Genomic DNA, 26,743 nt, shown 5'->3' with positions numbered 1-26,743 from the left:
ATCCTGACATGCAAATGAGACATCTGTCCGCCATACTGTCAACTTGGTTAATCTAATTTAACTTTATATGGACAACTGACTGCATAATATACGAATCAGAATCAGAAATACTTTATTGATCCCCGATGGGAAATTCAAGCGTTACAGCTGCTCCCATTCAAAGTCAAGAATATGCAGAAAATACTACTACTATGATTTCACTAATAATAATGTTGAAAACTATATATGGTGCATATTTATAATAGTAGCCTGCTGATACTTCACTTTTTTTTTTTACCATGAAATGTTATTTTATACCATATTTGTCATGGTGTGTATCTCTTCACTGCTGTTGCAGTTTCTCATCTTGATTTGCAGACTTTATTTTTGTCGCCATGATATTATTAGTCAAAAATCACTGCATTTATAAAATGACGGTGTTTTTGATTCACACAGATGCCACATTTGCATGTCAGGATGTGGTTATTGTGGACAGATTAAATATTTAACTGTCACGTATCATCACAGTAACAGCGTAACATACATTAGCAGCTGTAAACACTCATAAAAACATTATAAAATGGTTTGGTGCCGACCTGTATACTGAACATATGAGGATTAGCTAACATTTATAATCCTCAGAGAACGTTACAGACGTTGTTTTTGGTTCCTCTCTGTTTCCTGAATATATCCGTATGTGTGTGAATGTGTAAATGAGACACATTAACTTATAGCACTTTGTAGAAGGAGCTTTATAAAGTTCACTCCATTGACTCGTAGTAGTTCACGGGGCGGATCTGCCTCCTCCAATATGGCGGCGACGTTGACGTATCGCAGCAGCGGGCCAACCCGCTCAATCACACTGATAGTGGTCGGGCCTTAAAAATGACGTCACCCGCGCTTCTTGATGACGTGTATTAATTAAATTGCAGTAGCGCGCGGAGCAGCCGTTGGTAAGTGGATTTGTGTCAACGGCTTGTGCCAGCAGCATCCTTCTGTAAGAGGATTGGGAAACTATCAGTTTCTGACTGGTTTGCTGTCGCTTTGTTGGTGTTGAAGTGTCTCAGCTCAACAGCCCAGAAATTTCCAGTCGCTGTCTCTGTCTGAAAACAGGAGAAGAGAGCAGGAAGAGAGCAGGAAGATGAGCACCGGAGCCGGAGCGGGCATCGACTACAGCGGCTGGGATCACATCTATGTGTCAGACGATGAAGATGTGACCAGTCCGTACGTCGACACGCCGAGCCTGTTCAGAATGAGACACCGGGTCAGCACTGAGACTTGTGGTAGCCGTGAAGTGTGGAGTCTTAAATCCGGTTAGTTTTTCTAGTAGAAGTGATTTAGTAACAGCCTGACATCCGTAGGGGGTCGTTACAGACTGAGCTTGTCAACAGGTGTTACACAGAAATCTGTGACCCGGCAGATTCTCTGCAGCTAAAGGAGCTAGTAGCTTAGACTGGCAAGCTAACTTTGTTTGTATATCTCTGTAAGGTAAACAGTCGTGATGACTATTGACCCTTTCCCAAAATATTAACACAATTAGATTGTTGATAAATTACCATCAATAATGTGGATATAATGATTAAGTGGTTAAAGGTTGTAAGTTCAGAAAATTACATCACGTTACTGTTATGCAGCCTTTAAAACCAAGGAAAATACTATGCCTTTATGCCAAATCTAAGATGATATACAGTCCCATATCTTGACGACAATATAATATCCCAACCCTAATCTTAGATTAAGGACCATTCACTAGCACCTTCCAGAACTTAAAGCTACATGTCAAAATCCCCTTGCTTGACTTTTTCCATGTAAGTCAAGGGGTATCATTGTTTGTGTGACCGAGATGCAGATGGACATTTTTTCTAAAAAGATGATCATTCGACTTTAAGTTAAGATTAATTCAACTGAATTTTGGAGAGGGCATTTAGAAATTATGTCTCCATCATAGTTTGTCCATCAGATAGTACTGACAAGTTTATTTTGCTAGGTAAACTCTTCTTGTCAGTGTATATCGCAGTCACAAATTTCAGTGAATTACATATTTTAGTTTTTTTTTATTTTATTGAAGGGGCAGAAATATAATCATAGTAGAATTCTTTTTTCTTTTCTCGTAAAAATTCAAACAGCCCTTTCAACGGGACAATTGATCAGTGATTCCTATCCTTTATGACTGTTTATGTCTGTCTGAACTGTTGTCAACAGTCGTGTTTGCTGGTTCTGACCAGGTAATAATCACATTTTTGGAGGCATGAGGAGGTGTAATTCTCCACTAATTTACAAGATAAAAACCACTGGAACCTCTGACTTCATCAGTTGAACATCAAATCATCAGACATTCACTTGATATTAAACAAAATTAATGATAGAACTGTAATGATTGCTCACTGAAACTCAGTCTGTATGGCTCTGATTCTGTGTGACTAATGAGCTTAGCTCGTGCCTAGCTGTCACATGACTAGTTAAGTGAAAGGTCTAGAGTGACTTGTAGTGTCCAGCAATCCCTGTCTAACCTTGTTTTCATTTCAGTGTTTCTTAAATCTGATATCTGTAGACAATCAAAGCTTGTTGAGGTGTGGGACATTTGAAAGAATATTACTTGTTGGTGTCTTTGAAATGTCATGAAGTGGAGCTTGAGGTTCAGCACCATTGCTCATTTTAGCTTGTGAATGTATAAATGTATGTGTTCTTCCTTTAAGATAACCTTTCATACCCTTAATGTATTTAATTGAGATACCTTTCCCACATCGGGCACTGATTTATCACGTTTTTGAATAAAAGATGTAGCTCCTAGATAAATGGTTATCTTTCATGTCCAAATCTTTTTTTTTAATCCAGACTATCTTTACTTCTGCAGACATTTTTTTTTCAATGTGTGTGTTATAGTTTTCTTCTTATTTCGCTCTGTTTTCTCCCTACCTGATTCCCCCTTGGGCATTCATCCTATACTCTCCTCAACCCCAACGTCTCTGCCTTTTATTTCTCTTTAATCCGTCCACTCTGGCCTGCCTTAACAGGCGCGGCTGGAGAAAATGGCCGAGTTTCAGCAGAGAGGGGAAGACCTGGAGATTAACTTTGCAGAATGCAAGAGGCTATTAGAAGAAGCCCAGGGACAGCTGAAGGAGCTGGAAGAAGGAAGGAACGTGGGCGAGGAGGATGAGGAGAGAGAAGCTGAGCTGAAGAAAGTCCAGGCCGAGGTGAGAAAACTGAAGAAGAACGAAAAGACGTTTGAAAAAATGATAGAAGAACACCGGCGAGAAGAAAAGAAGCTGCCCTGGAATGTTGACACCATCAGCAAAGAAGGTTTCAGCAAGGTAAGGCATGGCATCAAGGATACAAGATGTATAAAATGGAGAGTGACTGGCCAGTATCCTGTTTTATCTTTCAATTGTTTTCTAGAGTGTACTCAACGTCAAGCCTGTTCCAAAGGAGGAAACGGTGCAGGAAAGGGTGGAGAAGCACAAGACCTTTGCGGAAAAGTACATGAAGGAAATCAAACACTTTGGTATGCTTTAGTCTGGCTGTGACTGAGAATGTGTTTTGTCTTTTGCTGCCCTGCTCCCTCACTGCCTTTTCCAAATTGTAGTGACTATATAAAGGTAGTTGGCTCTCAGTTAAGTGTATCATGACGCTAGATGTGCTTGTGTGAGTGCACCAGGTATGTTGCGGCGCTGGGACGACAGTCAGAAGTATCTGTCGGACAACCCACATCTGGTGTGCGAAGAGACGGCTAATTGCCTTGTTGTCATCTGTATTGACTTTGAGATAGATGAGGTGAGTGCTGAGAGAAAAGTGGGTATGCATGTTCTGTGTGAAAAAAACAAAAATAAACCCCAATTCTACCAGGTAAAGCTTTGTAAATTCTCTGTGTACTCATAGAAACATGCACTGATGGAGCAGGTGGCCCATCAGACCATCGTCATTCAGTTCATCTTGGATTTGGCCCGGAAACTTGAGGTCGACCCAAGAGGCTGCTTCAGACAGTTCTTCTCAAGGATCAAGGTGTGTAGCTAGCACAGCATGCTCACCTGTGCCTTTATCTGTGTAGTCACCTGCCATGGGGAAAGATACTTTTGTTGGTGTGTTTGTTGGAGTTTTAACTTTTCACGGCCCTGTCAGACTGCAGACAAGCCTTACCTCGACATGTTCGACCATGAGCTGGAGCTGCTGAAGGAGCGGGTCCGCAGCTGTGCTCAGATTCGTATGGAGAGCGCTATGAAGGAGCTCGAAGAAGAAGAGAGGCAGAAGAGACTGGGCCCCGGTGGTTTGGACCCTGTAGAGGTCTATGAATCTCTGCCAAAGGTAAATCATTCACACACACATGCAAGAGTGTCGCAGTGGGAGGTTTGCCACAATGGTCAGCAGATGTTGTTTGGTAAAATTCAATTATTGAAAAGTAGGTAACGAGAGCAAACTGATGAAGGATGAAAGTAGCAGCATGGAGTAACTTCAGTGGAGTGCAACAAACTGGCAGTGAACAAGAGTACTGTCAAACAGTAGTTTTGAATGTGGACTTCAAAAAAAGACCTGCTTTTGTTTAATGCTGAATTTACAGGAAGACACAAATGATAACGATAATGAAGGAGCAGTTTGGTGACCTCTTACTCTAAAACTGGTGTCAAATTTGAGACCATGTTCAGGAAACGATACGTTGACACAGAGGGAAGGCAATTTAATGAAAGACTGGAACAAGAATACATGTTTGTTCTTAATGGAGACAAGCCAGTATGATTAAACTGCAACTAAAAAAGTGTGTGTTGTCTCCATCTACACCTCCCCAGGCTGTGAGAGAAAGCAGCAGGCCTGTAGAGCGTATCCCATTTCAACCAGTTTACACACCACAACAATGGTGTTTCTGTACTGGCTGAAGCTACAAGCCAGAGGGATCAATACAGCAGATCAACTCATACAAGCTAGCATTAGCCATCTGGTACAAGTTATTGTGTTGTCCTTGTCTAGTTTAATTTGCCTACCGTAAAGGTGTATATATATATTTTTTTTTTATAAGCAGGAGAATGAAAGAGTTGAGATTCTTGCCAATCTATGCCGCTGTTGTTTTCTCAAATTACTTTAATTTTCTTTCTGTTTGAGAAAATGTTTGTCTCCACCTAGAGTTCACATCCTGTTAGTGGCTCCTGACGTGAGCTATTTAAAAAAGATCTTTCCTCATTTACACTGATGTCTCGTGCGAGAAACTGCATTTTTTCACAGGTTTCCAAACCGTTGTTTGTAGAAATTGAAGTCAGTGTTTGCGCAGTCTATTGATATGAACCGTGTTGCCATTTGGATAATCAGAGAAGTCAATACACAGCTCAGCAGAACGGACTCCAGTCAGGCATGAGCTGTCTGTGCAAGGTAAATTATAAAATCTACTTTCCTGGAGCTTTCACATAAGCTTGAATACAGTTGTTTGCAAAATTCAGTTGAATAAAAAAGGTTAAAATGTTCGTATGATGACATTTTAGACACAACCGTGAAAGCATTTTTCCTCCTTTTCCTCCACTCAGATTCAGTGCTGACAAACCAGAGGCAGAACTCTGTTCACTAGTTTCACTGCATCTCATTACTACTTTGACATTTTTTGTTTCATAGGAGATACAGAGGAGCTTTGATGAGAAGAATATTCAGATGCTGCATGAAGCTATCGACAAACTGGACATTGAGGTTTGTAACTGAGCCTAAAATAGTAATTTCAAGTCAATACCAGTAACCTAACAAGGACCAGGTGTTGTACTGGCTCAAAATGAGTCGAAGGCAACATTCACACCAACTGTTTTTGGTATTGTCACAAAATAGCACTGGATTGTATCTGTTTGTCCATTCAGTCATTCTGTTTTTCTTTCCACAGGAAGGAAAGTACTATCTAAGGAGGTGTATTGACTCTGGACTGTGGGTTCCTGAATCAGGAGAAGCTGATGATAAAGAGGGAGAAGAGGAAGAGGACGAAGAAGATTAAAGAAAACATTAATAACAGAAGGAAGTAGCTAAATTAACGGCCAACATCACTGGGATTTTATAAGAAGTCTAAAAAAAATATGGAAACTTCTCTGGGTACTAAATTAAAGATGACCAGCAGAATTACGAAAATTACGAAAAAGATATAACGGATATATATAGAATATTACAAGAAGAATCGACGGATAACAGTTTGGATATTCAAGAAAAATGGGAACTGGAGATGAACGTCTTAATTTCCGATAAAGATTGGAAATTATTCTGCTGAGAGGAACAAATAATATGTGGAAGGAGTTTGAATGGAAAGTCAAGATTTTTCAACCATACACACAGATTTTATGTTTTAAAAACAGATATACATTATTACTGAGTAAATTGGCAGCAGTTGTTTCACATCTTGTCAAATAATGTGATTTACTAGACTCTATCTCTCTTCACGTTGAGATACTGTTGCTATTAATTCATAGCATACTTCTCTGGTTGTTAGTTGTTTGTTTTTGTTTACCTACTGTGTCTTCCTGTGTTAACTAAAACAAAAAGGACACTGAAAGATGCTTAAATCTGTGAACTTACAGGACATGCAGGTGTGGACTGTGTCCTTGAACACGATGACTGCACTGTACGGTTACATTTAACTTGTTGAAAATAAATAAAAATAAAGTAAAACAGATACATCCGTTCTTTGCCTCCGTTTTGACCCTCAGTTTTTGTTACATGAGAGTGAACAGTGTGCAAACAATGGGCCTCATGCAAGAAGCGACATACTAACACAGACTGCAGAGATCTGATTCGCCTAAAGCTCAGATACAGCTAAAGAAAATCATCCAATTGTCATTTCGATGTGATAGAAAATGATTTGCATGCCATCATGCGAATGTACCCAATCAGTATTGACAGCCAACAGCGCCACCTTGAGTCTGTTTGCTGACACAGCACATAAAATACATCAGAAGCCTGTATAGTGAACACCAAACCATGTAGTTACCTCGCTTATCATTTCTGTGATCAGTTAAGTTTAGAGTTATTTGTCATCTTTATCAGTTGAGTGGAACGTTCCCAGACAGACTGCTCATCATTCAAATTCTGAGGTTGTAGCTTGTCTGATGAATTTTGTGACTGAACTGAGGTTAGAAATACAAAAGACCTGCATATTTTTAAAAGAGGTTAACTTTAACTAAGTTTATTTTGTTGAGCCGAAAGGTAGAGATTCAGTTAGACTCTGAGAATGTTTCTTGTTGCTGTTTTGAGAGTTCATCCGTGACATGTGAGGTCAGTCTGACAAACCGGCAGGGCAAATATATCAGCCGATATTTGTACAGGCGGCTGACAAATTAAATAAAAAACCTGCAAATCACTTCAAAATATTTTCCTTTAGCCTGTGTTGAAAAATGTTCTACCCTGATGGGAGCGGTCTCCTCCAGGACACGAGTGTTCACTGAGCGGCTTGAAGAGTATGAAAATGATATGAATCACATGCTATGGCCTTTTTTCCGCAGTCACCAGATCTCAGCTTAATTAAATACATGTGGGAGGTTTTGGGCCAACATGTCAGACAGTGCACTCATCAGCATCATTAACACACTTCTGGAAGACTCGTTGCTGTTCTGGCAGCTTGTGATGGTCCAATACCTCACTGAGAGAGTTTTGTCTGGACTTTCCTTTAAATGTTTCAGCCTCCTGTAGCTCTCTACGTGTACGTCAGCCAAAAAGTACAATATCAAATATAATTTTTTTATTAAATACAGTTTAGTAACAGAGAACTGCAGAACGGAAATCCAAAAAGACATGTTTGAGATCATTTAGAGAAACATTTATGTAAAAAATACCTCCATCAGGGTGTTTTTTAACTCTTAAACACCAGAATTAATAATTACCTAAAATACAAAATCCAGGATTTGAACTCCGTCAAGAGTTAAATTGGATGTATTTGTGGTGACTAAGCTCCACCAGGCTTTGCATGTTTTTGTATAATATGATCAGGGTCGTAGCGAATTAATGTTGTCATCATCAGTTCATCTGATGATTATTTTTATGATTGATTTATTAGGTCGGAATGTCAATAATATAGAAAAGCAACAAGTTGAAAGCGTGAACTCGAGAATTTTTGGACATTTTTGCATGAAATATTACTAAAAGAATTAACCGAATATCAAAATAAATCGAATGGCTTATCGATTATGATTAATTTAATCTCCAGGGCTTCACCGTCAACACACTTAAGATGGACTGATGCTCTGTTAAGAATGTTTTTAGTGTGCACTTTAAATAACAATACATTTTATTGCGTATCTACCTTCAAAGTAGTGAGACTCTGTTTCTAAGTTGCGTTGTAGCGCATGCACAGTAAATCAGGCTTAATTTGTTTATGATCCGTTTATTAACTTCTTCACCGGTTGCTGTTGGAAAAACTTGCCATCCTATTGTGCTGATGTGAATCCTGACTCATTTTTGCCATTCTTCTCTCCACATCTCTCTCACTTGCATAATTAATTGCTGGGTCATTCTCTAGCCCCCCCCCCCCCCTCCCCTCTCTCCTTCATAATTAATTGGTGGGTTTGATTTAGTGGTCTGTGCAGGATTTTTGAGGCAAAGCTTCTTTGTGCAGTCACTTTTGTAAATAGAGAACAATCAGCGTAGGCCGGGGGCATAAATCAAACCTAGATAATGCCTATAAAAGCTGATGGGAGGGTAACAGAACAGCGTCGCGGCTTCATGCAGAACTGCTCGGCTGTGTTTATTCGTCTGTTCATGTCAATGCAGTCATGTCCTCTCTGGATGTGTGAACGTTTTACTGTTTAATCGATTAGTCGTCAACTAATCTGATGGTTGATTAATGTGTTTGAACAATTTTCAAGAAAAAGCCCTCAGATTCTGTTCTTAAATGTGATTATTTTCTGGTTGCCTTTAGTTCTTTCCGACACAATAAATCAATGTGGGTTGAGGCTAAAACAAGACATCTGAGGACGTCATCGAGGTCTTTGAGAAACATCGATTGACCATTTATCTATAGCAACCACATGATTAATCGAGAAAACAGTCGATAGGTTAATGGACAAACACAATAACAGTACGTTGCAGACCTATAATACTGATTTTTATAAAGGAAAATACTAGCGCGGGTTAAGTTTCTAAATGTCAACTGTGATCATCAGAGATTGTTCTTATAGACTATCGATATGAGTGTCTGTCTTGTAGAGTTTTGTAGAATTTTTTAAGCAACAACATTCTCCAGTTCCAACTTCTTAAATGTGATGATTTGCTGTCTTCACTTGTCTCACATTAAAGTCAGCTGAATATCTTTGAGTTTAGGACTGTTGCTCAGACCGAACAAGTAATTTAATGATGTCATCTTGAGTTCTGGCAGCGATTTTTTCACTATTTTCTGACACCAAACGAGGAATCAGTTTAAGATATTTTCAAGGGGGGAAAAGAAGTGGAAATCTCTGATTCCAGCTTTGTAAATGTGACAGTAAGCTGAGTATCTTTGGGTCGTCAATAAGAAAAAGACATTTGGGGACGTCACTCTCTGGCTTTGATCAACATTTTTCACCTTTTTCTCATGTTTTATAGACCGTACAACTAAATGATTAATCAACAAATTAATTAGTCAGATGATTTCTGACAGTTTGATCTGCTTACAGTTGTGTACTATCAGTATCTACGGTATCTTTTTTTTTTTACAAGCAAAAATGTCAAATGCTCTCTGGTTCCGGCTTTTCAGATATGAGATCTGCTTTAACTTGTGTTACATTATAGTAAACTGAATACCTTTGGGTTGTGGGACAAATCGAGACACTTGAGGACGTCATCTTGTGCTTTGGGAAACACTGATTGACATTTTTCACAATATTCTTACATTTTATTGTCCAAACAGCTAGTCATGTAATTGTGAAAACAAACAATCAGCAGTGAAGATGATTGTTGGTCGCGGCACTATCGCACTGATTTAAAAGTCAGCAAGACTAAAAGTCAGCTCAGGTTTAGTCAGTCTATCGCTATCAAATGTTCTCTGGTTCCAGCTTCTCAAATGTGACTTTCTGCCTTCACTTGTCTTAAATTATAGATCACCGAGTATCTTTGTGTTTGGGACTGTTGGTCAGAGAAAACAAGACATTTGAAGACGTCATCTTCATCATGTTTTGACACAAGAGGAGGAACCACTCAAAAGATAAGGTAATCAGCTGATTAATCGATTGGCTGTCTCGTTGGTTATCATCCTATTAGATTAAAGTATAAAATGTAGCTTAAACACAACAGGCATGTTCCTCTTTTGCTCCTCGTTTTTGGGAGGCCACATTTGTGTCTTTGCTTTGTAGGTGGCAGATAAAAGCAGTAAAGGGTGAGCGTGATTCCTGTTTTTAGGTCTTAAAATGGACTGCATGTCCTTGGATGACTGTAAAAGGACATGGGAGGAAAAAAAGGGTGAGTGAGTAACAGGAAACATGAATCCTCATTGTGATGTTTTTAATATGAGCGGTGTGTGGGCGCGTATAATGAAGAGAAATGACAGCTGACTACTGAGGCAGGGAATTGGCGTGTGGCTGCTAATAAGAGGAGAGAAAAAAAAAAAAAAAAAAGGCAGGGGTGCCGATGGAGAGAGGAGGAGCGGAGGCTGTTGTATGGGATTAATGGACACAGTGTGTGTGTCTGTGCGGGAGGAGGGAGGGGAGGGGAGGGGAGATGGGCTTCTCCACGGAGGATGTGGTGGTGGTGGAGGAGGAGGAGGAGGAGGAGGTGATGGTGGTGGTGGTGGTGGTGGTGGTGGGGGGGGGGTAGGCTGGGGGAGACCACTGTGGCAGGGGAGAGGGAGAGGGAGAGGGAGAGACAGGGAGGGAGGGAGCACTGGTGAAGCCGCGGATATTCATGAAGACGCCAAGTGTTTTTTTTTCTCTCGCCGTGGTGACACACTGCTAGTCTGCAGAGAGAGACGGAGGGGAGAGCGGGGAAAAAGAGAGAAGAAGGGGAAAGGAGACGGGTGAAAGCAAGACGAGGCCCAGCCCATCTTTCCATTGATCTTGAGGCGATCAAGGTGAGTGTGTTTTTATTCTTACATGCTGCAGCCTGACTGTGTGTGTGTGTGTGTGTGTACATGTGTGTCTGTCTGACACATATCTCTTGCTGTGCGTGTGCAGACAGGCGTGATGGCAGGGCTGTCCTCATGTATGCATGCTGTGTGTGTGTGTGTGTGTGTGTGTGTGTGTTTTATATATATTTGGGTGTTTTGTAACAGAAGAGCGGGCTGGTAGTTGAGCTGCATATTGATGCATTGCTGCTTGGTTTTATAAGCTGCTTTATCTGTAGTGGAGGTGGTACTGGTGGCAGCCATGGTGTGTGTGTGTGTGTGTGTGTGTGCGTGTGTGTGTGTGCCCAAATTTCTCATTGTCTGTGTATATATATGTCACTGTGTCACCATGCATTTGTTGATTTCTCCACACAGAGCTTTTCTTTTTTTTTTTTAACTCTGATTCTGTGCAGACTCTGGTGTGAGCGCTCTCGTTGAGTGGGTGTGTTCTTGATGACCCCTGGTAAAAGTCGTCTCCGGCACTATCTTGTCTTGTTTAGCGGCTCAATCAAACACGCTCTGATATGCTGAATCTGTCCTATCCAATGGAATTAGGTCATCTCGGACTGCTCGGAGTAATTATATAACATCACAGAGCTTTGGTGTTGCGGTATCTGCTCGGAATTAGCCCCACTGTAGGTACAGCTCCTGCAATGCCACGGCAGCCAAAATATTTAGTCAGGGCTGCCCCCCTTTATGAGGTGACCAACCATTTGTTTGGATATTAGTCATCAAATTGAGATTTCTATTCATATTCCATTCATTTTTTGTTTTTTTAATCCATGCACATGCTTCACATTGTGGAAAAAAACAATAGGAATTTGTTTTCAAAAGCTGGTTTATGTTGCTAAAAAGGATTTTTTTTAGGATGAAAACATTTGACGATGCATCAAGATAATTGAGTACGCGGAGGCAGGACAGAGAGTTCTGAAAGAAGGAAGGACAGATGACTCAAAAAGAGAAAATTAGCTCGTGTTTACTCATCATTTCTGTTTTTCTCTCAGGGAACCTGCACCGAGGAGGACCCGCTGAGACGGATTCAAGGATGAATCCTGGCAGATCAAACCTGGAATTCTGACTCGACACCTCTCCTGATGCAGAATCTGGATCCGACTGACCGACCGGACGATGGAAACCTGATCTGACGGCGGAAACACTTTGTGCAACTTCTGCCACAAACTGCGTCTGGATTATTTATCGATGGAAAACTGCATTCATGTGGGATCAGGTTTACGACTGGGGATTGTCATGCGAACAGTACTCCACGTTGGTTGAACATATTAGAAAACTTGAGAGAAGGTTTTCTTCAGCAGTGGCATCATGAACTCTCTGCGGGACACCCCACTGGCTCGTCCGGCCAAAGCAAGACGACATGCAGACGGATTTATTTTTGCCCAGCAGCTCGTAGCGTTCCTCAAAATGGAGTAAGGATTTTTTTTTTTTCGACTTGTGAACAAACAACAGATCCAGACAAAGGTCACCCATCAGCGACTGAACCTGGAGCCTCTGAGGGCCACATAAATGCACCTTTAGCGTTTAACGGCAGGTTGGACGCCCAGTTTCCATCACCTGAACACTGAGGTGTGGACAGAGCGGGAGCGAGGCGGTTGGCTGGCTGAGTCAGCTCCGATGGGGGCCGGTTGTGACCCGGTCTGACCCCGGTTTGACCTTGCAGTGACCTTTGACCTCTCCGGTCCTGGCTCTCCACCTGCTCTGCTGCCTGGGTTCCGGAACGCTCCGCCCTGGGGCCCAGAACGAGCCAATCAGAATGAAGAAGAGCCGCAGCGTGCTGTCTGTGACTGGAGAAGAGGTGAGAAGGAGAATATAAACAACCAGAGTCATGCAGCAGACAATCAGCTAACTTTCCCTCCTGTTTGCATGAGTCTCCATGTATTTACCATGTATATGCTGAGGAGAGCAGACTGTGTGCGTGTGTGGGATTTCTTGAATGCTTACGATGGCATACAAACCTTTGTGTGATGACTTTCACACAAGCGAGGCTCCCTTTGTTCTCGTCGTCGAGGTATTTGGACGCACTCAGAAGTCCGAGTGGACCGTCTGTCTCCTCCGTCCTCCACTCGCACATTGTGAACAGCTCAGTCAGTCACAGTCCTCTATGTAAATGAGCCCCAGCTAAATGATTCCTCGATGTAAATGAGCTGTTTTCTTTTAAAGGTAACATGCTGGCTGAAGGACATAATAGCCTTCATTATTCAAACAGTCTTTTATCGATTATGCTGAGCAGGTGCCTGATACAAACGTGCATGTCTTTGTGTACTGTATGTGCGCGCGCGTGTGTGTGTGTGTGTGTGTGTGTGGATCTTTCCACATCTGGGTCTGGACGACATCAAACGCAGCATGGAAGCAACACGGCACTGTTGCCTAGCAACTGCTACCATTCCCCTAGTGTTTTGTTGCTACGGTACTGCAGTGCAGATCAGCCTCTAAGAGCTCGGTCTGTGGAGGCCTCATCCCAGACACACACACACACACTCTCTCACACACACACACACACACGCATGCAGCCGATCACACGCACGGTCGCACATGCATGCAAACCCACATACACACATTGATAATTTATTGTGTGTTTCTGTGGAAATCTCTTCACTCGCAGGAATGTGATTATGGCAAATCAGTATGGTTTAGTAAATGTGCCAAAATGTCAATCATACGCAGCGGTTTCCTTAATTTTGATTACTGACTACTGAGTGTTTCTTATTTCACACACAAAGCAAGAAAAAAAAAGGTGTTTTCTCTCTCTCTCTCGATCCTCGTCTCTGCTTCCCTCACCTGCACTCCTCCCTGTCTCCCAGGGCAATGACACAGATATAACAGGTGCTGGGGAGAAGGCGGAGTCATCTCGCTACAGCCGATCTTACACGTCCGGGGCCACACTGGGGGCCGAGCTACGCAGAGGGAGGAGCAGAAGACTCTCGTCGAGTCTCCAGGTAATGACAGAAAGCATGGCTGCATTAACCTGCTTGTGGCTCCGGGGTAAAAAGAGCTGTTGTCCCCCCATAAACCCCCTCCTCCTTAGGTAAACACAATATTAAATGTTCGACGTTGTTGTTGATTTAGCAGAATTAATGTTCATTCAGATACATTAAAGCTCAATAATCAATATTTCTTATAAACAAAAGATGGAATGTGTAATGCAAAAGGAGTATTTTTACCTCCCCACTCCTCAGCTCATTGTTTTGGTGTAATGGCCTGCAGCTTTACTGTTTTAGTTTTAGCAGCTGTTCTGAGGGAAATAATCTGCCTGCCTGTAAACAGACAACGTTCGCGACATGCTGGTGAAGAAAGTGTTGGATTAATTTGTTTTTCTCAGGAGTCTGGGAAGAGCCAAACAGAGCTCAGAGATAAAATAGTGGACATACATTCATCTTTCATCAAACAACTTTCATCAAATATTGTTTCGCCGCAACTGCTGGATGTGTACAAAGTGTCAACTATTAGCTCACAAGTTTGCTATATTCACTTGTGGAAGAAGTATTCTAGTTGCGACAGACGACTTTTTCCCCCCCCAAGCGTTTTTTTCTAAGTGGTATTATTGTTGGCACTTCTGTTGCAAAGATAACTGGATCGTTTCCGTTTTCCTCAGAGTCACAAATAACAACACAGGACGAAAACGTGAGTTTATTCAATCATTCATTTAGTCTCGAATAGAAATAGATCGTCAGTAAACCGTCCTTTGCGCTCGGTTTCAGACAAACTGTACAGCGATACCGAGGTTTAGAGGTAACCGGTGTAAACGCTGATGTTTGCATTATTCTATATCCACTTGATGCATTAGAGCAGGAAACTTACACAGAAGTTGTATCAGCAAATGTACGTGAGGTATTAAAAGTAATAGTACTGACGATGTTATTCTGTTTTATCACCAACAAATACATAAACATTTTAATGTTGTAGTTTTAGGTGAAACTAGGTGCATTTGTAATATATTACTTCATTATATTATATAACTCACATCATGTATTTCCATGTAAAAAATGACTTTTAGCTATCAGTGTCAAATAAATGTAGTAGAGGAAGAGGTACAATATCTCCCTCAGAGATGTGATGAAGTAAAACTGTGAAATATACAGTATACTCCAGTAAAGAACAAGTGTACTCATGCAGAGTACTTGACTAAATTTACCAAGTTACATTCCAATATCAACTTAAAGGGAGATTATAATATTGATGATCAGGATGTTTATTTACTGATATGGCTTTTTCAGAGCTGATACAGATTATAAGACATCAAGGAGACTCAAAACTAATATTTGTGACTGATATTCATTTGCAAAGATTAAACTCTATTTTATTGCAAGTGTGACACAAAAATCACAGACATAACTAGAAAAAACACTGAATATCTGCCCGATAATCAGCCAGTGTTTACATCATGAAGTTCTGCCCACTTATCTTAGAAATCTGGTAATTGAAGGAAACATTGGGATCATTTCCTAATTCCATCTCCATATTGCACCTGGCCCTGAAAAAAAGCACACAAATACAAAATAAAACTGTTCCGCATACACTTAAAAATGCTCAACACAATCTGAAAGTATGTGATCAAGTAATCAAGTAATGATTTACGACCACAAAGCTGAATATTAAACACACTACACGCACAAATATGCATTTAATCAAGTGTTCTCAGACCAGCTGGTGATTTGTATCACCTACAAATCCTTCCTTGTGACTCCACAGGTACCCTGCTGGCTTCGCCCTCGGGACCGCACTCGATCACCAGAGGTCCTGAACAATGTGTCGCGTCCAACAACTCTTCCCCTCCGCATCCCACCTCGCATCTCCATCACACAGGCAGACACCGACAGGTTCACACGCTATTCAGCTTTATTTCAAACCGCTGGTTATTTCACCTCGCAGGGGGCTTTGCTGGATGTTTCATTTCTTTGTTCTCAAACCATCATATGTTCCCTTCTCTCCTCGCGCTCTTAGTTATGAAGCAGAGAATGGCGTGTCACCGGGTCACACCCCGCTGGGTTCGCAGAGTCCAGGCCTCACCCTGCACACCTCCTTCCCCCAGGGCCAGAGGAGAGAGTCCTTCCTCTACCGCTCCGACTCGGACTACGACATGTCGCCCAAGACGGTTTCACGTAACTCCTCCCTCACCAGTGAAGGGTGAGACTTGGCAAGCGAGACACAAAAAGAATGACTGAGAAGGGGGAGAGTGCGTTTATGTTTTTCAGAAGAAATATCAGCATCATTTCCTAATTTCACCCCCCTGTTCCCCGTCTCTCTCAGGCACACAGGAGAGGACTTCATCGTGACACCTTTCGCTCAAGTGAGTTTTGCATCATAGATAAACATAAAGTCCCCATTTTACATCATTTGATATTTCTCTGAGGTTGTTTCGCTACATATCATGTTATGCTGTGTGGTTATTTAGGTACTGGCCAGTCTACGATCAGTACGGAGCAACTTCACCATCCTTGCCAACGTCTCAACCCCAACAGTCAAGTCAGTATAAACTCACTGTCCTGATACGTAGATAGTATGTTGTCAATCCACCTCTTGAGCCTAACCCTAACTCATCATCACTCTTCATGCCTAACCAAACCCAATGAACAAAGGCAAAAAGTTCTCGCCGTTCAGAGGCAGAGAAGGGCCGATCATTCCTTTGCCATCCTAGGAAAAGAAAACTGGCTCGCGAAACGAAGCCCACTCAAACATGAGTGGTAACCAGAACGCTTCCACTTCCAAAATCTGTCTCTTGCCCACAGATTCCACGTTTTTGTGTCCAGATATCTGTTTACAGAGATTACACTCTCGCAGCACATGCACGATGTTGTTTTCAGTACACTTTAATATAGCTTGATTTATTCCTGTGTGCAACAGCTTGCCAGGTCCGTATGGTAGAAAAAAAGAAAAGAAAGATAAACACTGTAAACTAAACTAAAAACTAATCTAAGAAGATACACCACTGCTAACTTGTTGTTGCTAACTTGTCAGTCTGCAGTTTGTGCCTGCTCTAACTAATTGCTGTGTCCCCAGGAGGTCTCCTCTGGGTGGAGTGTGTGCCAGTCCCAGGGCCACACTGTCAGACCAGCAGTACCAGCAGCTCGCACTGGACACACTGGAGGAGCTGGACTGGTGTTTGGACCAGCTGGAGACCATCCAGACACACCGCTCCGTCAGCGAAATGGCCTCCAACAAGGTACGCGAGCGTCACTGAACCAACGTGTTCAACCAATTTATCAACCGGCTTGTATTAGTGCACAGTTGAGGTTGAGAATAGAAATAACAGTCAGTTTAATCGATTTTAACACGTTTTTCTTCATGTGATTTCAACATTTTCTGCTAGTTTTTATTCATAGTATTTTACTGCCATCTTATGATTATTGTGACCTTCGCGTCAACATCGGAACATCCTGCCACAGAACATATCATTGTTTGAATAAAAACATTTGACGTATTGCTGTGCGGTGTGCAATCACTGGCTGATCAGATTTTTTTAATGCTCAGATAAATATTAGGGCTGCCACTAATGTCGATTAATCTGTTTGATCATTTTTTTCCAATTGATCGATTATGTTTTTGGTTTCTAAAATGTCAGAAAAATGTCAATCAGTGCTTCCCCAAACTTGTCTGGAACCAGCCAGTTTTGACTTTTTTAAAAGTTACTCCAACCTACTAATTGATCATCGAAACAGTTGGCGATTAATTTAATAGTTGGCAGCTAATCGACGAATCATTGCAGCTCTAATATCAACTGTCTGTGGTGTCCATGCTGAATGCTGAACAGAGGAGGAAGCACTTTGCCAACTTGGATATGGAGTCACGTCTAAAACTTAGAGAAACGGCACATCTCTGACTGTTTTGCTCTCATTCTGCCACAGTTTAAGAGGATGTTGAACAGAGAGCTGTCCCACCTGTCAGAGATGAGTCGCTCTGGTAACCAGGTGTCTGAATACATCTCCAGCACCTTCATGGGTGAGTGGGACCACAATCTGATTTCTGTCCACATCACATTTCTGACCTTTACCAAACAAAAACAATAAACCCGTCCGTCTGCGTGTGTGTATGTGTGTGTTTGTCCTCCAACCTGTAGACAAGCAGAACGATGTGGAAATCCCGTCTCCTACTCTGAAAGACAAACCTATGAGTCACATCAGTGGAGTGAGGAAACTGTCTCACAGCTCCAGCCTCTCCAGCTCTTCAATGCCTCGCTTCGGTGTCAACACAGACCACGAGGACGAGCTCGCCAAGGTCTCGCTGTCTGTCTGTTTCTCTCTGACTCACATAGAATAAGTCTCACGGATCAATCGCTGCTAAGACTCTGACTCTGCTCTCTGTACGCTGACAAATATGTTTTTTCATCTTGATCACACAAGATAAGAAACGTCATCTTTCAGGTTTTCGAGGGCGCCGTAAAGTTGAGTCATTTCTTGTGCATAGTTTTATTTAAATTTTCTCCTTTCAGCAGTGTTGAGGAAGTGTGTTTGTGCCCCGTTTCCTTGTTTCACTGATTTACTGCTGAGACTTTTTCAGTGTCACGACTAGACTGAAGTGGGAGGTTTCCTGTTGGACATGCGTTTGATAAAACACAATAAAGTTAATGATATACACGATTATTAAATCTTTTATTGAAAATAAATCAAACAACAGTTTTAGACTGCTAATATCGAGCCACTTCCAGGTTGTTGAGCGCATCGTATTAAAACAATATCCACAGTACATAAAGATGGAATCCTTTGTGATTCCTTTCGTCTGCTGTTTTGTGCTCGGCGCCTCAGTGTTTAATTCCATCCAGTCTGTAGCGCCAAATGCTTGGAAAGCCCACAGTAGGATGGAAACGGTCCCTGGTTCTGCATCTTCATTTCGCAGACCATAAATCCGATGCAACTATGCTACTTACAAATAACAACTCTGTGAGCCTTCAGCCATGCCGGAGTTCTGCAAGGCTAAATGCTAATATCAACAGGCCACTTAATATCAGTAGTTAAGAGAAATTAAGCGATCGCTAAAGTGATAAATCATCCTGACCAGAGCATGAATGTAAAAAAATGTCTTTATCATTAAGAACTGGACTTGTTCTGACCCTGACATGACAGTTATTTCTGCTGTGTGGTCCATTTTCACTTGGCGGCAGACTTCAACTGACAGAAGATGAAACGTGCTCTTGCAACAGCGACACATGCGTCAGTCAGACTCGGCCTGAGTGATATGACCTAAATACATTTCTCAGATATTGCCTTGGAAAAAACAAACAGCGCTTTAATATTTCTTCTTTTGTGTTGGATAATCTCTGATGTCGTTCCTAAGTAATTTGGGTTCCGTATTTTCACTTTTCAATCATCTCACATTGGTTTGTCTTGATAAATTGAAAATGCTGAAAAGAGCACAAGGCCATTTTGTTAATCCTGAGGTCAGATATTCTCATTGTTCATCGTTCTCAAACACAAATGTACTCAGATGACTGACACGGAAGACTAAGACATCGAGTAAACATGCATATTTGGGAGGCTGGAACCAGTGATTTTTTTTTTTTTAATTGTCAAGCAGTTGTTTGAGCGTCATAGTCAGTGGTGATTGGCTGGTTCAGTTTGTCGATTGATGTCATTGGTTGGCATTACTGTTAAGTTTGATAAGTGAAGCATGATATTGGTAATGCGCTTAATTGTCTAGCCAATGTTGAATTCTGCTGCACCTGTAGTGGATGATGTTTTTTTTTATATTGTGTTGTTTAAAATGTTGACTGATTGACTCATTGTGTGTGTGTGTGTGTGTGTGTGTGTGTGTGTGTGTGTGTGTGTGTGTGTGTGTGTGTGTATGTGTGTGTGTGTGTGTGTCTTTGAGCAGGAGTTGGAGGACCTGAACAAGTGGGGTTTTAACATATTCAGAGTTGCAGAATTCTCCAACAACAGGCCTCTCAGCTGCATCATGTACACCATCTTCCAGGTAAACAAAGCGAGTGCGATTGTGTGGGAGTGTGTGTGTTTTCTGTTCTCGCCTGAAGTGTTTGTGTGTTAGCTGTGGGCTACATGACGCTCTCCCGTCGGAGTGTGTGTGTGTGTGTGAAATTGTGTCTCCTCTCCTCCTTCCTCAGGAGCGAGAGCTGTTGAAGACGTTTCGTATCCCGGTCGACACCTTTGTCACTTACGTGATGACCCTGGAGGACCATTACCATGGAAACGTAGCGTACCACAACAGCCTCCATGCTGCAGATGTCACCCAGTCCACACATGTCCTCCTCTCCACGCCTGCTCTGGATGTATGTTGATGTACACACTCAAACACTCAAACACACACACACTCATACTGTTTACTTGGAGGTGATTGTGTTGTGAATGATATTTTTAACAACAGTGTGACTGAGTTCTGTTTCCCCGTCTCTTCTTCTCTGATCTCGTCTCATGTTCTCGTCTCTTTCAGGCCGTCTTCACCGACCTGGAGATCCTCGCCGCTCTGTTCGCTGCAGCTATCCATGATGTCGATCACCCCGGAGTTTCCAATCAGTTCCTCATCAACACCAGTGAGTGCACACACACACTCGCAACAAACAATATAATATGTTTATATGTTTGCACCAGCCATGTTTACACCCTGCTCCTCTGTGCTCAGACTCGGAGCTGGCCCTCATGTATAACGATGAGTCAGTGTTGGAGAACCACCACCTCGCCGTCGGCTTCAAGCTGCTGCACCAAGAAAACTGTGACATCTTTCAGAATCTCACCAAGCGACAGCGCCAGAGCCTTCGCAAGCTCGTCATCGATATGGTGAGGACAACGTCTACCACATCTCACACCGCAGCAGATCAATTATAAACAAACACACAACACGTCGCTCAACTTCTTCAGCTTGTTTATTTGTTGTGGTTGCTCATCTCCTGGCGATGCTGAGGATTCTGATTACTTTTATTTTTGTTTAATTTGCTTTTAATGTTATTAGACCTGTATCTCACATTGTCTTTAAGGTTGTTGACATTTTATATCATCCTTGTTTCATTTTCAAAACATTACAAGTTCATTTTGTTTATTTCAGATTTTCTTAGCTTTTTTATGGTAACTTTTTGCTGCCTATCTTGATCTGGACCTTCTTAAAATTGAGCCGATCTGATCTAATATTTAATCTAATCTAGTTTTCATCATTCTACATCACATTAATGCTCGATCTGGCCTCCTCAGGAATTTCAGTTAAACAACTGAATTTTCTTCTAAAACTTAATTATAGAAATGCTGGACCATCTATTGTATATAGTACCTGCTTCACTTAACCGTCCTCTTTGTCAACCTGCTGGACAAAGAGGACTGTTAAGTAAAAGATAACCTAAAGCCTGTTTGTCCATACTTTCAACTTCTACATCTTTAGTTTCATATTTGACAGATGAGGACAAAAACTAGTCTGGATCTTCTCTTCTAGTTTTGTCTTGCTGTCTTCGTGTCTCCAGGTGTTGGCCACAGACATGTCCAAACACATGACCCTACTGGCTGATTTGAAGACCATGGTGGAGACCAAGAAGGTGACCAGCTCTGGAGTGCTGCTCCTGGACCACTACACAGAACGGATACAGGTAACTTGTCCTCTGCTCACACAGACCATGAAATCCGTCTCCTGCAATGTACGAATGTATCGTTACGGACACTGTTCCATGTGTGCCTGTTTAGGTGCTGAGGAACATGGTGCACTGTGCAGACCTGAGCAACCCAACCAAGACGTTGCCGTTATACCAGCAGTGGACGGAGAGGATCATGGAGGAGTTCTTTCGGCAGGGCGACAAAGAGCGAGAGAGGGGGATGGAGATCAGCGCCATGTGTGACAAACACACTGCGTCAGTGGAGAAGAGTCAGGTAACGCTCGAACTCTCTCTCACTTATACAGATACACATTTCTAAACAGGTATTTTATGAAAAAAAAAAAAGATCTTTGTCTCTGTAATCTTAACAGTGCCAACAAAAAATGACATAGGTGCAGAGGTTGTTGTTTGATGTGCATGCGTTGAGGCATAATGACATCGATTTCCAAATGCTTTGTGCTGAATGTACAAACAGCCTGCATTTAAAAAAAAAAAAATCCATGTCTTAGTGATCGAAAGTGCCAATTGTGTGTAAACGAGCAGCCGTAACACAGAGAATTGTTTTGCAAAATATCTGTATGTGTGTGGATGAGCCCTTAATGTGTCATTGTTAATACACTGACTCCAAATAGATGAATTGGAAACCTATAGATGTTACTTGGCTTCTCTTACACCACACAAAATGGATAAATGAGTCATCAACAAGCAACTCTGGAAGGCAAAATAACACCAGAGTAATATGTAGCTGTCAAATAACAACCTGTTTGTTAAAGCTTGAAGTGATACTTTGTGTCTTCTGACGTGTGGTTGTATGAGGTACGTATCCCTGATCAGTGTGCAGGAAGCAGGGCTCTGTGCTGCTCAAACTGCTGAACATCAAACGCAGCAAGACGTAGTTCAGCAGTGGCACAATGTTCCCTCAACAGCACAACGTTTGAGTTACTACGCACAGGCGGGATGTAGTGCCAAAGAAAAAGGCTTTTCAACACCAAAATTGTACGCCGAACGTGCTTTATTAAACTTAAAGCCTTCAGTTTATGGTGAGACTGTCAGAGATGCAGACAGTCATTTTCGTTGGTGTCATTCACAAACACAATACAAAAAGTTCTGTTACGTGGCACTGTGATGACATGAAACCACACAGGAAGACTGCATTGGCAAAGAGAGGCAGTTGTCACACAAACATCCTCCCCAACGCCGACTTCAAAAAAGACCATTTGAGTTGAACCAACACCTCCTGCAGCCAAATGTATCATTCGAAATGTGTTTTTTATGTCTACACAGTAGACATCTAGTTCATTTTGTTTAAATTATCTGAATGTGAATGAGTTTACAGCCAGGATGGCGATTCATTGAGGCTTAATGCTAACTGCATTATGCTCACACTGGTGAAGTTAACATGCTGACGTTCAGTCAGTATAATGTTTATCATGTTCACCATCTTATGTTAGTGTGCTAGCATGCTAATTTTTGCTAATTAGCTTACAGCTGAGCACGATGGGGATGCCAGTGCCAAGTTTTTGGACCTGATAGCGTCAGAATGAGTCAAAGGATCAATTTAACTCACTTTGAGAAGGACTCAATGCAATAGTTGTTGACAATCAACCCGATCGTTGTTGAGATATTATCAGGACCCAAAGAGGTAGGCCATCCATGTGTCCATTTATTTGGTTTTGAATTGTGGCAGGAAGAGACAGACTTCCTCTCACCGTCTCCCAACATGAAAAATTCTTCTTTTCACAAATCATCCAGTGTGTAATGAAGCCTGGAATAACTTCAGATACACTCTGGCAGTCATTAAACCTTTTGTTATAGTATTTTGGATGGATGTATGAAGAACACATTCTGTTTCGATGTCCAACTGGCAGCAGCTCCAGTCTAATGCCTCTGCTAATATCCATGATGTAAAACAGTGACATTTTTCCATGTCAGTTTTATGATCACACTCATGGTCAGAATTTTCTTTTCATTCAGATACTCTGCCAGTTGGATTCATCTTTACTATAAAGGAGTTGTTCAGATGGGAAAGTTGCTTCAGATGCTTTCTTGCCAAGAGTTAGAGAAGAGGATGAATACCACTGTCAGTGCGATAGATTTAAGGCCAGCAGCCAGTTAGCTTAGCATAAAGAGTTGAAACAAGGGGAGACAGCTTTGCCAGGTTCTGTCCAAAGTTAAAAACAAAAACACAAATGTGAAAACAACAACTTGTGATTTTACGTGGGATTATAAGTGCAAGATTATCTCGTGGTTGAAAGCAGTGACTTCCCTGATATCATAATTTTTTACACTTTGATGGATTAAATAAACAAGATAAATAAGTGAGCTTTAGGGGTTCCCTTTAGCCAGGCTAGCTGTTTCCCTTCCGCTTCCTGTCTTTATGCTAAGCTAAGCTAAGCTAACTGACTGTCGCTTCACATTTACTGCAGATACATGAGTGTGGTGTCAATCCTGTCTTTCTCAGTTATTTCCTAAAAAGTCAAATCATTTTATTTCACACCACCTCTCATCTTTTTTCTTTTCTAGGTGGGTTTCATCGACTACATCGTCCACCCGCTGTGGGAGACGTGGGCTGACCTCGTTCATCCAGACGCTCAGGAGCTGCTGGACACGCTGGAGGAGAACAGGGAGTGGTATCTGAACACCATGCCCCAGTCTCCCTCGCCTCCCCCGGACAGACACCTACAACACGACCGCTTCCAGTTCGAACTCACCCTGGAGGACCTGGAGCACAACAATCACAACCACATCAACCTGGGGAACAGCGGCCAGAATGCCATCTGCGACAACGGCGACAAAGACCAGGACGAGCAGGGGGAGCTGAAAGGTGACGAGGAGAACCACGTGGAAACCGAGAATGAGGACGAGGAGAATCACAATAGCGAACACAACGGAGTCCAAGAGGAAGAGGAGGAGGACACTGGAGAAGAAGAGGAAGAGGTGAAGGAGAACGCAGAGGAGGGGGATGAACATGGAGAGGACCAAGTAGAAGAAGAAGAGGGAGGACAGACAGATGAAATAGAGGAGGAAGCGAACGATGCAGCGGAGGATGAAGAGGCCAAAGAAGATGAGGAGGGAGACCAAGAGCAGGTGGAGGGTGATGAGGATGGGGAAGGTGAGGAACTGTTGGAGGGGGAAGAGGTGGAGGTGGAAGGGGAAATGGAAAATGAGGAGGCAGATACGGAGGAGAATGTGGAAAAAGAGGAGGAAGAGACAGAAGAGAAAGAAGAGGAGGAGGCAGCAGAGATGGAGGAAAATGTAGAACAAGAAGAGGATGGCGAGACAGAGGAGAAAGCGGAGGAGGAGGAGGAGGAGGAAGGAGAAACGGAAAATGCTGGAGAGGAAGAGGAGGCAGAAGAGGAGGAAGAGGGGCCTGTTGAGGATGTAGAGGAAGAAGAAGAAGTGAACGAGGAAGAAGACAGTTAGTTGGGTGGAAAAACGTGAATTAAAAGGGTCGGCGAGGAAAGGTCAAGGCCTCGACAGTTTGCAGGATGACTGTCACGGAAGGGAATAAAAAGCCGAAAGACGCCTCCCTTGATCATGTGACCCTCTCCGCTGAAGGCCAAGTGAACGCTCGACTACAGACGTCTTAAACAAACTTTACAGCTCACAGAGAAACACTGAAGACGGACAGTACAGCATCGGACACAGACCTGGCCCCAACGCCTTCCCGAACAGCCAGATTGTTGCAACGTCTCGATCAACTGGTAGTGATAGAAAGACCGGAGTCTTCACCACCGAGTATCTGTACATCCATCACTGCCGTAGGGGAATACACTGGGGGAATAATAAAAAGGGGGAGGGGTAACCTGTTTTATCGACCTTTTGTAGCTCCTGAGAATCTTAAAAAAAACAACAACAACCTGTACATGCAAATAAGTGCTACCCATCATCTCTCTGTCACTGTCTCGTTTATGAGGAAGATACCACCCCTCACCCCGACCAGTAACTGTTAAAAGAATGTCAACTTCCTCTGTCAGAAAAGAGAAAAAAAAAAAAAACGTCTGGAAAGTGTAAGTCTGTCGTCTTATATTTACTACAACAACTTTCCACGTGTGAACGGGATGCTGAGAACCACCTTTGGGCTCTGGTCTAGAACAGTTTAACCTCCTCACATACTAACCTTAAAGCAACGATGCTGGATTTCTGAACAATAATGATAATAATATCTGGTGGTGCAGTCCAGCTCGAAAAAAAGGCTGACCTGTCGTACGTGTCGATGTCGGTTCATGTTTGAAAAAATAAATAAATACAAATAAATATAAACACCCAGTATTCATCCCATCACGACAGTTTCACATCTCCCCCAGACTGTGAGTTTGATTCCCGGGTGAATCGTGCCAAACTGTCCCACGACCAGCACTGAGCAATTCAGCCTTCCTCCAGACATGTTGGGCTACTTGTCCGTGAAGCAATGAACTGTGGGACCAGGGTAACGGGTGTGATGGTCTTCCACTAATCCCATTTTTTTGTTTTGTTTTTGTAAAAAAAAATGGTATTTGGCACTTTATCTAACACCCCTGTTACATATATGTACATAATAAACATGTATTTTACTCTGCTGATGTCATATAATAAATCTGATCAATGAAGTTTGAAGTTGATTGGTGTTTTCAGTTGCAGATCATTTTTCCACCCTGGAAAACACCATAAAGGATTTATCCAGCATCATACATGTACAGTAAGTAGTGATTATTCTATTATTTATTTATTTATTTTAAAGTAGAGCAGAAATATTTAGTTTACTCAAATGACAGAAATTTTTTTGTATAATTGGTTAGTTGTTTTAGTCAATTATCAAACAAAATGACAGAATTTTAATGCTCAAATGTAAGAATTTTCAATTTTGCTCTTATCGTTTCTGTAGTTTTATCATATCAGTTTCTTTTGAATATTTAAATTGAATAACTAATAACAAAATAAATTGTGACGATGCTATTTCACTTTTTTATGTTTTAAAGACTTCACTATGATATTTAGACATTTAAAAATAATTAATAGGTTAAGTGATTATTTAAGATAGTCTCTAATCGCAATGCTTCTGTAAAGTACTATGCAATTTCATGCTAAAGATCGGGCAAACATATAGGTACACTTGCAATTAACTGCTGCTGTTATCTAGTGTCTCTTCTTGCACATCACAGATCAGCTAACATGCAAAAATGTGCAATTTGTCTCCCGGTAAGCTGCAGTGTGAAATGCATTTAAAGATAAAATTA

The 26,743-nt window shown here is 41.9% G+C and overlaps 2 protein-coding genes across 5 annotated transcripts in view; both read left to right on the top strand.

The window, feature by feature from the left end:
* LOC115584959 (hsp90 co-chaperone Cdc37-like) overlaps positions 1 to 6,611 on the top strand; it is a 37,169-nt gene extending 30,558 nt beyond the window's left edge. The window contains exons 1-10 of one of the 3 annotated variants that reach the window (XM_030422938.1): positions 837 to 932; positions 1,093 to 1,243; positions 2,994 to 3,290; positions 3,376 to 3,481; positions 3,635 to 3,750; positions 3,856 to 3,978; positions 4,096 to 4,278; positions 5,272 to 5,331; positions 5,569 to 5,640; positions 5,825 to 6,611. In XM_030422938.1, coding sequence (XP_030278798.1) covers positions 1,121 to 1,243; positions 2,994 to 3,290; positions 3,376 to 3,481; positions 3,635 to 3,750; positions 3,856 to 3,978; positions 4,096 to 4,278; positions 5,272 to 5,331; positions 5,569 to 5,640; positions 5,825 to 5,932 — 1,188 coding nt within the window. In that variant the 5' untranslated portion in view covers positions 837 to 932; positions 1,093 to 1,120 and the 3' untranslated portion in view covers positions 5,933 to 6,611. The other 2 variants (XM_030422971.1, XM_030422954.1) reach the window with 2 other exon arrangements.
* Positions 6,612 to 10,726: 4,115 nt separating this feature from the next.
* On the top strand, positions 10,727 to 26,116 carry LOC115584671 (cAMP-specific 3',5'-cyclic phosphodiesterase 4C-like). Of its 2 annotated transcripts, none has more exons than XM_030422241.1 (17): positions 10,727 to 10,960; positions 11,998 to 12,803; positions 13,810 to 13,944; positions 15,698 to 15,825; positions 15,950 to 16,132; positions 16,256 to 16,295; positions 16,401 to 16,471; positions 17,006 to 17,168; positions 17,851 to 17,944; positions 18,063 to 18,220; positions 19,814 to 19,912; positions 20,061 to 20,225; positions 20,387 to 20,486; positions 20,576 to 20,730; positions 21,402 to 21,524; positions 21,619 to 21,801; positions 24,051 to 26,116. In XM_030422241.1, the coding sequence occupies exons 2-17, from the start codon at positions 12,762 to 12,764 to the stop codon at positions 24,948 to 24,950; spliced, it is 2,739 nt and encodes a 912-aa protein (XP_030278101.1). In that variant the 5' UTR covers positions 10,727 to 10,960; positions 11,998 to 12,761; the 3' UTR covers positions 24,951 to 26,116. The 2 variants fall into 2 exon arrangements, with proteins under 2 accessions (XP_030278101.1, XP_030278111.1); XM_030422251.1 differs by lacking the exon at positions 10,727 to 10,960 and adding an exon at positions 11,447 to 11,694.
* Positions 26,117 to 26,743: the final 627 nt, after the last annotated feature.

The sequence above is a fragment of the Sparus aurata genome, chromosome 1 (genome assembly GCF_900880675.1).
Source record: "Sparus aurata chromosome 1, fSpaAur1.1, whole genome shotgun sequence".
Classification (NCBI taxonomy): Eukaryota; Metazoa; Chordata; class Actinopteri; order Spariformes; family Sparidae; genus Sparus; species Sparus aurata.
This window is presented reverse-complemented; position numbering and strand designations above follow the sequence as displayed.